The sequence below is a fragment of the Canis aureus genome, chromosome 9 (assembly GCF_053574225.1).
Source record: "Canis aureus isolate CA01 chromosome 9, VMU_Caureus_v.1.0, whole genome shotgun sequence".
NCBI classification, from domain to species: domain Eukaryota; kingdom Metazoa; phylum Chordata; class Mammalia; order Carnivora; family Canidae; genus Canis; species Canis aureus.
In genome coordinates, this window is record NC_135619.1 from 40,071,979 (window position 1) to 40,086,291 (window position 14,313).

At 42.1% G+C, this 14,313-nt stretch overlaps 1 protein-coding gene across 8 annotated transcripts in view; it reads left to right on the forward strand.

Moving 5' to 3' along the window:
- The first annotated feature begins 248 nt into the window (after nucleotides 1-248).
- Nucleotides 249-14,313, forward strand: part of SYT16 (synaptotagmin 16) — a 234,343-nt gene continuing 220,278 nt past the window's right edge. For 2 of the 8 annotated variants that reach the window (XM_077909550.1, XM_077909559.1), the window contains exons 1-3: nucleotides 578-638; nucleotides 1,384-1,471; nucleotides 3,314-3,417. In XM_077909550.1, the coding sequence (XP_077765676.1) occupies nucleotides 1,464-1,471; nucleotides 3,314-3,417 (112 nt within the window). In that variant the 5' untranslated portion in view covers nucleotides 578-638; nucleotides 1,384-1,463. Of the gene's footprint in view, nucleotides 268-531; nucleotides 639-1,383; nucleotides 1,472-3,313; nucleotides 3,418-14,313 lie in introns of those variants that run through there. The other 6 variants (XM_077909556.1, XM_077909551.1, XM_077909555.1 and 3 more) reach the window with 5 other exon arrangements.

A 14,313-nucleotide genomic window follows, 5' to 3' on the forward strand; every position in this document is an offset into this window, starting at 1 on the left:
CTGCAGGCCTCGGGTCATACAGCCGTCCGTCCGCCCAGGCGACGGGTAGCTGTCAGAGCCCGCCATGTGCCGGGTGGGGACACAGGCCCCTGGGACCTGCGGGCCGGCGGGCGCTGAGCGGGTGTCCCGGCAGGTCGCTGCGGGAGCGCTGCCTCCCGCTCTCAGCCCCTTTCCACGCTCGGCTCTTTCCAGCCGGGGCTGAGCGTGGGTCCCAGGCCGCAGGGTTGGGCAGGAAGCCTGGGCACAGAGGAGGTGGAACCGGCGAAGGTGACGCGACGCCGAGAACGGGAACGTCCCGGGGGAATGCAGGGGAGCGGAAGGCAGCGCGGCGGGCAGACCCCGGCGCGGCCGGGGCGCCCGCATCGTCCGGGGGGCGGGAGCGAGGCCGGGGCCGCGAGGGGCCGCGGGGGGCGGCCGCGGGGCGGGCTCTCGGGGCCGGGCTCTCGGGGCAGGGCCGACCCGGCGGCGGGGCGGGGGCGCGGGGCGGCGCGGCGGGAGCGCGCGGCGGGAGGGGCGGTGCGCGGCGCGGCTCCGGAGCGCGCGGGGCCTGGCGAGGAGCGCGCCCGGCCGGCTCGGTGCCGCCACCCCAGCCGCGGGCGGCCGCCCGGCAGCCCCTCGCCGGACCATGGCGACTGGCAGTAAGTGCGCTCGGGCCGCCGAGGCCCCGGGGGGAGGCCGCGGGGCCCAAGGGGGGTCTCCTCCTGCTGACGCCTGCCTTTGTGCCAGGCTCGCGGGAGCAGCGGTGGGATCCCCGTCGCCCCCGGGGGAGCGCCTGCGCCCCGTGCCCGTCGCACCCCGTGCCGCCCGGCGGGACCGAGGGGCGCAGGTGCCCCTGGCGGCTGGCCCGGGAGGGCTGTGGCGGGGGCGGGCGCCGCCGCGGAGGGGACACAGCGATGCCGCGGGGCCTGCCAGCGAGCCCCGGGGGCAGTGCCCCAGGCGCCAGACCCAGGCTTTGGGGAGCCCTGGCACCGAGGCGCCGGCGGCTCAAGGCTCGCCTCGAGTTCGGGTGACCCGCCGCGTGCCTCCTGAGGATGCGGGGGCCTGCCCGGTCGGCCGCCCGGTGGCCCCCGCTGGGCCGTGTCCCCAGCGGGCAGCCGAGGGCCGGCCAGAGCCGGCGTCTGGTCACCGCGCACGGGGCGAGGGGGCGAGGCTGGCGCGCGCACATAGGTCACAACTACTGAATGGAAGTGGGGAAGGCGCTGAGCTGGCCTCCCTTGAGCATCCTGGCACCACCGCTCTCTTGGCTCGGTGCTTTGGAAATGCAAGCACGTCTATGAAAGCTGGTTAAGTAAGAAGTACTGGAAGCTGGATACTTACTAATAGGGTCTCAGAGGGAGCTCAGAGCAGAGCCACAGCCACTCCTGCCCTATCCTTACCTTGCAGAGGTGCCGCGTCCAGAGCCCTCGCCACACACACACCTGGCGCATGTGAAGGAATCCGGGAATGAATGAACAAACGAATGCATGTCTTGGTGAGAGAGGAGCTTTGGTTGGCATTTTTGAGGGGTGAGATGGGACAAATATGGGAAGATGGGGGTTCACATGTCTGCCATAATGATTATTTTTCTTTTAAACAAGCTATTATCCCAGCCAAGAACACACAGTTTGGTATAGTGTGGAGAGCATGGGTTTGGGTAGCCAAACAGATCTGTATTTTAAACTTCTGAAGTTCACTAGTAGCGGGGCCACCTCCGATGTCCTTGGTTTATCTTTAAAGTCAGGACAAAGCTGACGTATCTTTTGCACAGTGATGGGCACAGAGCTGGCCCTCAGTAAAGGGTGGTTGCTCACCCTCTTTACCATCATTTTATATGTGTGGAGACACCAACGTGCTCTCCCCTTTTTTAAATGGAAAAAATGTAGATCATGTTTTGATAATCAGCTAATCTGGCCAAGCCTCCTTTTTTCTTTCCTCATTTATAAAAGGGTGATCTGGCTAACTTTTCTTAAGGGGGGGAGGCTAGGAAAAGAAATTATGGATTTAGGCTTTTGTTACCAAAGTAAGACCCAACAAAGAGGAGGATCGTTACATATGGCCTTATTCTTGTGTTTCTTAAAGAAAACAAAACCGGAGGAGCGTGAAGTATCTATAGGCATTTGCATCACACAAATGCAGTAGGACAGTGTTATTCATTTTCTATATTTTGGGCAAAGATGATACATTTGGTATTCTAGAAAAAAATTGGTCATATTCTGTCCCAATGTATTTAGATAAATGTTTCTTCTACTTCCTTACATGGTATACTTAACTCTACTGAAGAACCAAACTTTATTCCATTTATTTTGTTTGTGGAAAAAATTATAAGATTCAATCAGATTATCTCATGAGCTGGTTTTTTGGCATGGTCTAAAATCTGTTTGTTCTCAGCTGGGATGAAGCTGGAAATCTGAAAAGTTTCCAGAGTGTAGAGGATAATTAGTTTGTCTTTGTTCTTCTTCAGAAGTAATGTGAGAGACTTCCTACGTGTTTCTACTATGGAAATGAAGAGAAGGGAGGTATTTTCAGCCACTGTCTTGAAAAATGCTCCCTAAATCTTGACCATGTTTACAGCTTCAAGTCCCAGAGTCCTCTTATAGTTATCATAAAGTTGGTTCTGAAACTAGAGAGCCCAGGGCTTTTCCCGGACACAGAGTTCTCAGCTTAGCTGCATATTATAATTACCTCAAGAGCTTTTTTTTTTTTTTAAAAAAAATACTCTGGTATCTCTCTAATAGTTTTTTAAAGATTTTATTTATTTATTTGACAGAGAGAGAGTGACAGCACACAAGCAGGGGGAGTGGCAGGCAGAAGGAGAAGGAGAAGCAGGCTCCCAATTGAGCAAGAAGCCTGGCTCTATCCTAGGACCCAGGGATTGTGACCTGAGCAGAAAGCAGATGCTTAACTAACTGAGCCACCCAGGCATCCATCTATCTATCTATCTATCTATCTATCTATCTATCTATCTATCTATCTATCTATCATCATCTATCTTTTAATGTAGTAAGTTTCAGACTTAAATGTGTATCTAATGACCTGAGAGCTTGTTAAAAGATTGCTGGGCCCCACCCCAGAGTTTCTGATACAGGAACTTTGGCTGCTGCCTGAGAATTTACATTTTTAACAAGTTCCAGATGGTGTTGAAGCTACTGTGCTTCCCATCCTTCTCACCACCTCTGCAGGTGAGAGGCAGGTGGGCGCACAGAGTGACAGTCACTTCTTCAGTAATCCTGTCCTTTTGCTGTGCGCTTAGTACATGGCCTCATGAAGATATCACACCTGGGCACAGTGCTGCCGTGGGGCTCTAGCTGACTGCTCTCCCCGTTTTCTCCCCCAGGAAATTTCCGCTTGAGAGAAATATTGGTTCTAAAGCCAGGCAAAATCTGAATGCTCTACTCCAGTCATTTCTGGAAGGAATCCAGAAGTACCTTTATGAATGTGGTATGTAAATGGATATAAAATACAGAGATACTTTAAAAATATTTGCCTGGCAGCTTACAACCTTGACAAAAAATAATGTAACAAATAGAAGAAAAAATATCTTATGCCTAAGAGCCCATTCCCAAGGAGGAATGGAGAAGCTGAGGACCTCAGCTTGGTTTTCAGTGAGTTATCATGACATGATAAGGAACTTTCGATCCTCCAACTAAATTCCTCTTGGGCTATTCATATTTTTATTTGGATAATTGAGGTTATAAGATCTCTAAAAGATTGAAAAATTTGGAAGAATTGTAATAGGAAAAAAAGACTAGTAGGGAAAAACTGCTGTTAGCCCAGTATATTATATAAAGTGGTGGTACTCAGGTATTTGAACTATGTTTCGTGATTGCCCCAGTAACAAGTGTTCCAGATAATCTTGGGTTTCCAAATCACAGTGAAGTATTTTTTCTTTTTCTTCCATTTATGTCATTTGTTTTATTACTAATATTTCTCCTTATGAAGTCCTTATTATTGAAGTCACTGTAGTCTGTTTATGAGAATAGTTTCTCAGAAGGGAGACAGAACATGAAAGACTCCTAACTCTGGGAAACAAACTAGGGGTGGTGGAAGAGGAGGTGGGTGGGGGGTGGGGGTGACTGGGTGGTGGGCACTGAGGTGGGCACTTGACGGGATGAGCACTGAGTGTTATTCTGTATGTTGACAAATTGAACACCAATAAAAATAAATTTATTAAAAAAAAAAGAATAGTTTCCCAGGAATAGGTAGGCCTGTTTGGGCAATGTTGGAAATATGTAATTGTATTATACCCCAGAAATCTCAGGCAAGTCTCAAGTGGATGGGTCTTTGTGGCTGTGTTGACAAACATTTGGCTTCATAAGGGGAACATCTGGTCCCCATCTGGTTGCTCCTGGTTTACTGGTTGATCTTGTGTCATTTTGGCTTGGTCCATTCACAAGCTACCCCACAGGCCACCTCTGCTAGTGGCCATTCCCTCCTTTCTGCTTTTGGTCAGTAACCTGGAATTTCTTTTCCTCATCCTACCTGCCCCCATCAGCAATTTCTACCCTGTGCTTAGTGCTCAGGATAGAAGGAAGAGAGAGCAGCGAAAGGAAAAATCAAATGCAGGTCCTTAGCAGGTGAAGATGGGAACTTCTGCCAGAAAGGTGCTGTTCAGGATTTAAAAGAAAATTGCTTGACTTTGAGTGAAAATGGACCCGTTCTTGAGTAAATTTCTTTCCAATTCTAATAATTATTAAAAAGCTTACAAATAGTGCCAATTAAAAAATATAGACCAACTAAGACTTGGAAAATTGCTACTTTGTAACTATCATAGTAACAATTGATTCATGCAAAAATCATCCGTGGATGCTAAACTATTGTGTGAAAACTTGAAGACCAGAATATTTACATTCCTGGAGAATTTTCCCACAGATGACTTATAGTAATTGCAAAGGGGAATATGTTAATTTTACAGTAGAGAAACATGGGTGTATACTCCATTGTACAAATAATCAAAGTTAATATCACCTGTAATGGGGCAAATGGATATCCTGTGCTTCCTGGTATGAGACAGTGGAAGGACACAATGCCAGTTGTGCCAAAAATGTATAATCTGATTCTAATCAAGAGGAAATCTCAGACAAATGCAAATCAAGAGACATTCCACAGAAGTCTATGGCATGAGAAAGGGCTGAGGCACTATTCGAGATTGAGGGAGACCAGAGACAAGGAAACACAGTGGATGATTTTGGGTCAGACCCTAAATTGGGGAAAAAAATGCTCTAAAGGACAATGGTGTTTGGTGGTAATTGGTGAAATTTGAATATAGATTATATATTGGATAATAACCTTGTGTCAAAGTTAAATTCTTTAAATATAATATTTTTATTGTAGTTTGGGAGAGAATATATTCTTAAGGGAAGCACGTATTTACAGCTAAGGGGACATGATGTCTGGAACCAAATATCATGGTTTAGGAGGAAATAAGTACATAAGTGTGCATTTATATGTATATGTGTGTTATACAAGGAAGAAAGAAAGAAAATGTGGCGACATTTTAACATTTGGGGAATCTAGGAATTATTTGAACTATTCTTGCAACTCTTCTGTTAAGAAAGAAAGAAAGAAAGAAAGAAACAAACAAACAAACAAACCCAACAATTTAGAAATGTCATTAAATGTCATTTAGAAATGACAATGGTGGGATGACAGTCTGTAGTTCTAAGTAATGTGGTCTAATACTATTAAGTTTATGTTCTGAAAAAAAATCTTGTTGAAAGACCCTTAATTCTGGACTCCTAATTTTGGTCTGAGATCATAACACTAATAAAGCTGTTAATCACAGAAAACCTCATACATAAAAAGGAAGAGAGAAGAGTACAATAAACCTCCACGTACTCAGTATTTTGCCAACCTTATTGCATCTATCTCTCCACTATGTTTTTGAGAGAAGGTATTCTGCAAGCAAATTCCAGATATCATGTCGCTTTAACCACTGATGCCTCAGTGGGCCTCTGTGCACACTTTTTCCCTCCCAGAACGCCCATGCTGCTAGTGTACTTAGGAAAAGGAACACTTCCAAAATAAGAGATGATAGCATTTAGATATTGTTAGATTGGTTAGAATAGTAACCCTAGTGCTGAGGACGTATTGATTTGACATACAAGGGTTGTACGCTTGTTTTAAGTTTGAAAAGCTGACTAAGCCTAGTAATTATAAATAGTTTAGAAAAAAGAATCTGAGAAGCTGCTTGTTCTTGTTCTGTTTTCCAAACTCCTCCTCCTGTTTTCAACCAAGAATTAAATACTTGAAGAAAACATAAAGATGTGTATGGAGACAGTATTCTGGATTGATTTACCTATTTGCTGTTACCCTATTGAAAGATTCTGAAAGTCAGAATGACTAACTTCATGCTGAATGAGTAGAATTCCATTGCTTTAATTTCAGCATGGCATCTTTGATTTGGTAAGCCCAGAGAAGCCTTTTCTTGCTGAGCTGACTTTCCAATGTTTTGTATAGAAATGGGCCAGATCTCTTGGGAAGAATAAGCCTTTTCCTGCATATGGTAAATTTGGATGACATTTGTTCTTTTAGGTCACTAGAATATCATTTAGTTATTAGCTATTATTTAACATAATAGATTGATAAAAAGATGCCCACTATGCCTTTTAACAATGATTATGTATGTAAAATGATGGTAAAATCTTTGACAGCTCTTTTTACTAAATTAAGGAGGTATCTGAAGCACAAATAAAATTCTTATACACAACTATTATACTTCCCTTAACAGATTATACACATATGATTTTAGGTTGTTTAAATGTATGCATAGATACCATCCCTTTATGATAGATTTTCTTATTGAAAATAAGAGTATGAGATCCTTGAGAGTTCTAATTTTAGGAATGCAGTGTCACATTTTATAGTTTGATTTGCAATGAAACAAAGATTAAGAAACATAAAATGATTTTATCCACCCTCTGTGAAAATTCCCCTGGCTTACATACTTGCATATTTATAGACTCCTTTAATCTATTACCAATGAAACTTAGATTTTCCACTGACTTAGCTCAATAGACAATTGAAAAGGCTGATGAACTCTGTGATAGTGGAAGAAAGTATAAGCTTAGCTTCAGAAGTGCCTGAGCTCTGAACATTGGACCTAACACTCACTGCCTGGGTAACCACGGGTAAATTGTTTAACTTCCCAGAGCTATCTTATTCCACTCTGAGAAGTTGTAAAAATTAAATAAGATGGTGCACATAGTAGGCATTAAAAATGTCTCCTCACCCTCTACAAGATCCAGCCTGTAGTGTATGTATAGTTCATGTTGCAGAGATAATCTGTCCTTTAGAAATGGAGTCCTAGTCATTGATTCCACTTTTCTTTGTGAAGAATATAAAATGAATACCAAATTATCTGTTTAGAAATATAGGACTCTACAGAAGTGAATCTAGGAGAAATCACCCTAAGGTAGACAACTCAGATTTAAAATAGATGTATTAAATCATGACGTTTTCCTTCCCAACTCTTATCAGTTTTGCACAAGTATACTTGCAGCATGTACCATGAACATGTGGGTTTGCGGTGCATGTGAACACATGTAATTTTTAATAATCTAGGACAATTTTAGTGATGGGCTCTTAGAGGCACTGCAACAGCTATTTATGTCTTTTACGGAAGATCCAAAAGGGCTATGGGATCCTCTATGCTAACTTGCTCCTAGTGATATCTTTGGACTTTGTAGTTTTGCCCCTCACTTGGGCATGACTGATGGGTGGTTGTAGTACTGGATGGATGTTATTTTAGGGGGTCTCCCTGGAGTTTGATACCCTCCTGGTTCTGAAGTCTTATAAAAGCCTGACCAGTGATGTTGATAAACCTGAAGAAATTTCTGGTCGGCCCATTATCAAGCTTTACAAAGGCGTTGTCTTCTAATAATGTCCATGATGACCTCATCTGCCTGATGTCCCTGCTGATCCTGTTCTTGGCAATCCAGGTTCTGACTGAGAGTAACCTTTCTCCATCTCATACTCCCACTGCCCATCTTGATATTTCCTGTTTCTCTTGCATTTCAGCCCATGCTCTAACTCTCCTTATCTGCCAATCTGTTTTTTCTTCACTTTCATTATTCCTTTGAACTGTGGTTGAACCACACTGATTCTGTCAACTTCAGGTTTGTAGAGTCCCCAGCAGCTAGGCTGCTTTCAACCAGCCCTCCCCTGCTTCTCCATAATTAGAAAGTAGAGGATAGATAGCTCTTCATCCCTCAGACTCTTACCATCCTGTCCTTAGGCTTTTTAGAGGCACATTATAATGTTCCTCTTGACTGGTCCATCAGCATAAAATCAATTGTTAGATGTTAGTGGTGGTAATTATAATTTTTCTTTGTGCTCCCCCTGTATTTGTCCCCCCCCCCCCGTATTTGTTATCTTTTGCTGTGCAACAAATTACCACAAACTTAGTGCCTTAAAACAACACATCTGTCTCCTAGCTCTGTTAAGTCATGAGTCTGGATGGAACTTCTGGATATTGGGAGTTTGCAAAGCTGCAATTAAGGTGTCAGTCAGGTCTGGGTTCTCATCTGAAGGCCTGAGACTTGACTGGGGAAGGATCTACTTCCAGGCTTATGCTGGCATATTATCAGCGTATCACTTGTTGGCTGGGTTCAGACCCTGGCAGTCTCGTGGACTGAAGATCTCCATTTCTTGTTGGCTGGAGTTCCCTCTCAGGTCCTTAATACATGAATCTCTTCAGTATATCCACTTACTTCATCACAGCTAGCAAGAAACGAAGTCTCCTAGCAAGATAGGTATTAAAATCCTAAGTGATAGAATCACAGAAGTGACATCTCATCACCGTTGATGTATTTTATTGTTTAGAAGCAAATTAGAGATTCTGCTGAACTCAAAGAGAAGAGATTACACAAGGGTGTGAGTATCAGAAGATGAGGGCAGTTGGAGACCATCTTTGAGTCTGTCAGCCATACTCCCTGTAAAACTTTTAGCATCTACTTCAACTAGCTTTTTGTTTGGAGTATCACATTCCTCTTTAAAACTCTAGATAACACTGAGGCGGTAAAGCCTGAAATGATAATTGCCTTGCTCAGAAAAGAAATCATTCTCTTTCCTCCTACCAGAGAGCTGTTGTGCTGTAGGAATGATGGTGGGGCAGGGAAGGAGAGGTTTTGGTCTTGGAGCTGTTATTGGGAAAGACATGTCTGAATGAGGTGCTGCTGAGGGGGATTTCAAGTAAACAAGCCTATATGCTTTGTGAATTACTTTTATGAAAACCATTAAAATTTTTTGAAAATTTAAAAATTTTTAATTTTTTAAGAATTTAAATTAAAAATTTAAAAATTTTTAAAAATTAAAAACCAGTAGGTGGCCCAGTGGTTGAGTGTCTGGTTTTAGCTCAGGTTGTGATCCTGGGGTCCTGGGATTGAGTCCTGCATCAGGCTCCCTGCCCGAGCCTACTTCTCCTTCTGCCTGTGTCTCTGCCTCTCTCTCTCTCTGTCTCTCATGGATAAATAAATAAAATCTTAAAAAAAAAAAGAATTTTTAAAAATTGAAACACTCAAAGTTCTCATTTTTGGAAAAGTTAAAAGATGGACTCAGGACAAAGCTATGAAATTAGGGCTAAAAGTCAGTGAAGGTCCCAGAATAAGAAAAATAAGGGGAATGAGAACTCCATCAAAGAGAAGCTGTTTTCTTATGGGGGCAAATGGATTTTATTAAGGTGCCTTGTCAGTGTGTGAAGCATTGTAAGGGGGTAAGAGACTACTTAAGCTTTTAAGTTTCTATTTGTGATTTTATTCATCTCAAACTATTGTTTTTGACTTATTGAGAGGATGACGGATGCCTGGAAACTGGAGAATTCTTGACTACTGATAATATTTTTCTGTGTAGCAAATTGCATGCTGAATTCTTGCTTTAAAATTGACTCAGAGTTTAGAATATGAAACTACTCAAAGAGGTTTTCTTCAATGGTAAATGTTGATTTTTACTGCATGTCCTTTTCTTGAGATTTTGAACATCTTGATTTTTTTTTGGTTGCTACTTAACACCCAAAAGCTATTCTACAGTAAAAGAGATGTAATCACAGCCGTTAGCTACTCATAATTAAGGTAAGACTATCTTAGTTTTAATAAATTGATTTGGATCCTAGAGACAAACATGTACATTTTTATCTGACATAAATCAGCCCATATAAAATTATTAGAAGGTAGGAACCTGAAATTATTTTTGTAAAAGGGATTCTCTCTCCCATTGTGGCCAAATCACATGCTGTTTTCTCTTTGAAGTCTTTCTAAACTCTCCAATAGGTACAAATGTCCAACAGATTCTCAACAGAATCCATTGCTCATTTTATCTATACTTCCTAAGTTTTTTTCTTTCTTTTTCTTTCTTTTTTCGTTTTTTCCCTTTCTCTAGTCTGTATGTTCTTTAAGGAAAGATCTACTTTTAGGTTTATTTCCTCAATTTTTGTCAATCTATTGAATAAGCTTGGTGCTTTGCAAGGAGTAACCACACACATGGTTGCCACATTTGGTCTGTTTCTCCACTATGAGACTCTTCTTTGGATGCCCCTCTTTATTCCAACGTTCTCAAAGTGTGGACCTAGCAACCCTGCATGGTGGAGGTCTCTAAGACTTTAGAGGGCCAGTAAGGTCAAAACTGCTTTCATAATATTTCCAATATTGTCTTTGTCTATTCATTTTCCTTTATCTTGACTGTTATCATAATTGGCAGATGGGGGTGGGGGGGGGCACCTGGATGGCTCGGTTGGTTATGCGTCTGCCTTCGGCTCAGGTCATGATCCTGGGGACCTGGGATGGAGCCCCGCAACAGTCTCCTTGCTTAGCAGGGAGCCTGCTTCTCCCTCTCCCTCTGCCCCTTCCTCTGCTTGTGTTCTCTTTCTTTCTCAAATAAATAAATTAAAAAAAAAAAAGATTCGGTAGATGGTACATAAGGAACGATGACATCCTCACCCCTACTAGAATGTTGTGCCTGTGTATTCTTTCAATGTAGTTCAGTTTTCAAAACTTTCCTGTGTTAAGATTGATTTTATGCATGGACCATTTTATAAGTTTATCCAGTTCCCTCTTCTCTGTAGTCTTTACCACCACCCCCTACCTCCAGCTAAGATGAGGCAGCTGCTCTGTTGTCCTCCACGTGGTCCAGTGTGGTGGTTGATAGTACTTTCCTTCATAGTCTGTAGCCTTGGTGGTCACTGTGGCAGTGCAGAGAGGAATGAGCACTGTCTCTTTCCTGATTTCATCTTAGTGCAGGACAGGGATGGTCAACGAGACTCCACCTTGCCCCATGGGTGGCACACCCTGGGCAGAGGAGGCTTGCTTCCTCTGCTTTGTTAGTGTAGGGCGGGGATGGTCAGCAGGGCTCCTTCCCTCAGGCACAGTGCCTGGTGGAGAGGCACAGGGATGTGGCTTTTTCATGGTGTTTGCTTAGAGTGGGCTAGGTATATTAAAAGATATTCTATCCTTTAGAGCTGTCCTCTTCCAAGACCTTTGGCTAGAGAGGAGAGACCTCAGTTGGGGATGAATTGCCCTTTGGGTGACATTTGACAGTGTCTGAAGACATTTTTTTGCTATTAGAAGTGGGAAGTTGTTACTGGCATCTAGTGGGTAGGGATTAGAGATGTTGCTAAATATGCTACAGTACACAAAATAGTCCTGCCCTTACCCTGAACAACAACAATAAAATTATCTCGTCTGAAATATCAATAATGTCAAGGTTGAGAACCCCTGAGCTACAGAGAGTGGACTCTTCTTGGAGCTATTTATTTTTTAACATTTATTTCATCTTGTCCAAAAGTGGAGATCCCCTCAACATTTTTTAAAAAGATTTTATTTATTTATTCATGAGAAACACAGAGAGAGGCAGAGACACAGGCAGAGGGAGAAGCAGGCTCCCTGTGGGGACCCTGATGCGGGACTCAATCCCAGGGCCCTGGGATCACGACCTGAGCCAAAAGCAGATGCTCAACCACTGAGCCACCCACATGCCCAACTCCACTCAACATTTTAATATATTATTTTTCAGTCCTTTGGCATCTATCATTGATGAGAAATGTGATTTATAATTTAGTTTTAGATACATTATCTTTCCCTTTTGGTTGATTTTAATTTTTTTCTTTTATTTTCAATTTCAATTTCAGTCCATGAATGGGAGTATATTTTTTTCAAAGAATTTTTTTAGGTTCACAACAAAATTGAGAGGTAGAGGACTTCCCATATACTTCCTGTCCCAACTTATACATAATCTCCCCTAGTATCAACATTACTTAATAGAATGGTGCTTTCTTTTTCTTTTCTTCCTCTCTCTCTCTCTCTCTCTTTTCTTTCTTTCTAAGGATGAACCTTCATAGATACATCATAATCACTCAAAGTCCATAGTTTACATTAGAGTTCACTATTGGTGTTGTGTGTTCTGTGTGTTTGGACCAATGTAGAATGACAGGCACCCAGAGCATTTTTACTCCCCAGATTCACTGTGCTCTCCCTGGATATCCTCACCATCCCCACCACATCAACCACTGATTTTTTTATAGTTTGGTCTCTTCCAGAATGTCATATAGTTGGAATTGTACAGTTGGTAGCCGTTTCAAATTGGCTTCTTTCACTTAGAAATACATATTTAAGTTTCCTGCATGTCTTTTCATGGCCTGATAGCTCATTTCTTGTTAGTGCTGAACATTATCCCATTGTCTGGATGCAACACATTTGATTTACCCATTCACATACTGGACAATTTGGTTGCTTCCAAGTTCTGGCGGTTATGATTAAAGCTGCTATAAACATTTTTGTGTGGACATAAGTTTTCAACTTATCTGAATAAATATCAAGAAGTGCGATTGCTGGATTGTGTTATAAGAGTGTATTTAGTTTTGGGCGCCTGCGTGGCTCAGTTGGTTAAGCATCTGCCATTTGGCTCAGGTCATGATCCCAGGATCCTGGGATCAAGCCACTTAGTGGGGAGTCTGGTTGTCTCCCTCTCTCCCTGCCCCTGCTCAGGCTCTCTCTCTCTCCCTTCTGTCTCAAATAAATAAAATCTTGAAAAAAAAAAAAAAAAAGCCCAGTAGAATTGCTGAGGCTCTGGATTTGATCCTTTCTTTCTTTCTTTCTTTCTTTCTTTCTTTCTTTCTTTCTTTCTTTCTTTCTTTCTCTCTTTCAGGTATTTTTTTTAAATTTTTATTTACTTATGATAGTCACACAGAGAGAGAGAGAGAGAGGCAGAGACATAGGCAGAGGGAGAAGCAGGCTCCATGCACCGGGAGCCCGATGTGGGATTCGATTCCGGGTCTCCAGGATCGCGCCCTGGGCCAAAGGCAGGCGCCAAACCGCTATGCCACCCAGGGATCCCTCTTTTTTCTTTCTTTCTTTCTTTCTTTCTTTCTTTCTTTCTTTCTTTCTTTCTTTCTTTCTTTCTTTCTTTCTTTCTTTCTTTCTTTTTTCTTTCTTTCTTTCTTTCTTTCTTTCTTTCTTTCTTTCTTTCTTTCTTTCTTCTTTCTTCCTTCCTTCCTTCCTTCATTTCCTTCCTTTCCTTCCTTTCCTTTCCTTTCCTTTCCTTTCCTTTCCTTTCCTTTCCTTTCCTTTCCTTTCCTTTCCTTCCTTTCCTTTTTCTTTTCTTTTTTTTTTTTTTTTTGAATCTGAGGGATATTTGTCTTTTGGAGCTCACCTATGTAATTACATTGATTTTTCTGGTTATGTGTTTTCTGGAATTATACGCACCTGTCATGGGAAGGGTACAGCCAAATCAACTCTGCATCCTATGGCCAGAGTCCTGAATTCACATTTGAGGTAGATCCCTCATCCATCTAGTTGTATTGGCATATAAATACTCCTTGGTGCTCTGCTTTTTTCTTTTGAAATTATTTATTAAACACATTGCTATATTGTAATTAACTATTACTTGAAAAGGTATTATGGTATTTGCTGTATTAATATGATGGCACATATCCTAGCATCTTCATAAAACTGAACAGGTGTTTGATGATGTCTTTCTGTTTTCAAAGCACTTGTTTTAATTTCTTTAAGGCCTTAAAGAAACCTACCTTTCATAAATCCTGATTTTTATCTCCATTTAGCATATGAAGACATTGAGATTAAGAGAAGTTGTTACATTATTTGCTATCACAAAAGATTTTCAATGAAGGAGGCAGTGCAATTAATATCTTCACTGAAGTTAAAAAATCAGTTAATAGACTGGCATTTTGATTAGGACTGAGTAGTACAATAATATATACTACATGGACTCACTTTTTCACTTAATAGTACATTGTGAATATTGTCTCATGGAAGATGATTATTTTATGATTTAACAATTATCTTTTTAAAAATTTTATTTATTTACTTATTTATTTTAACAATTGTCTTT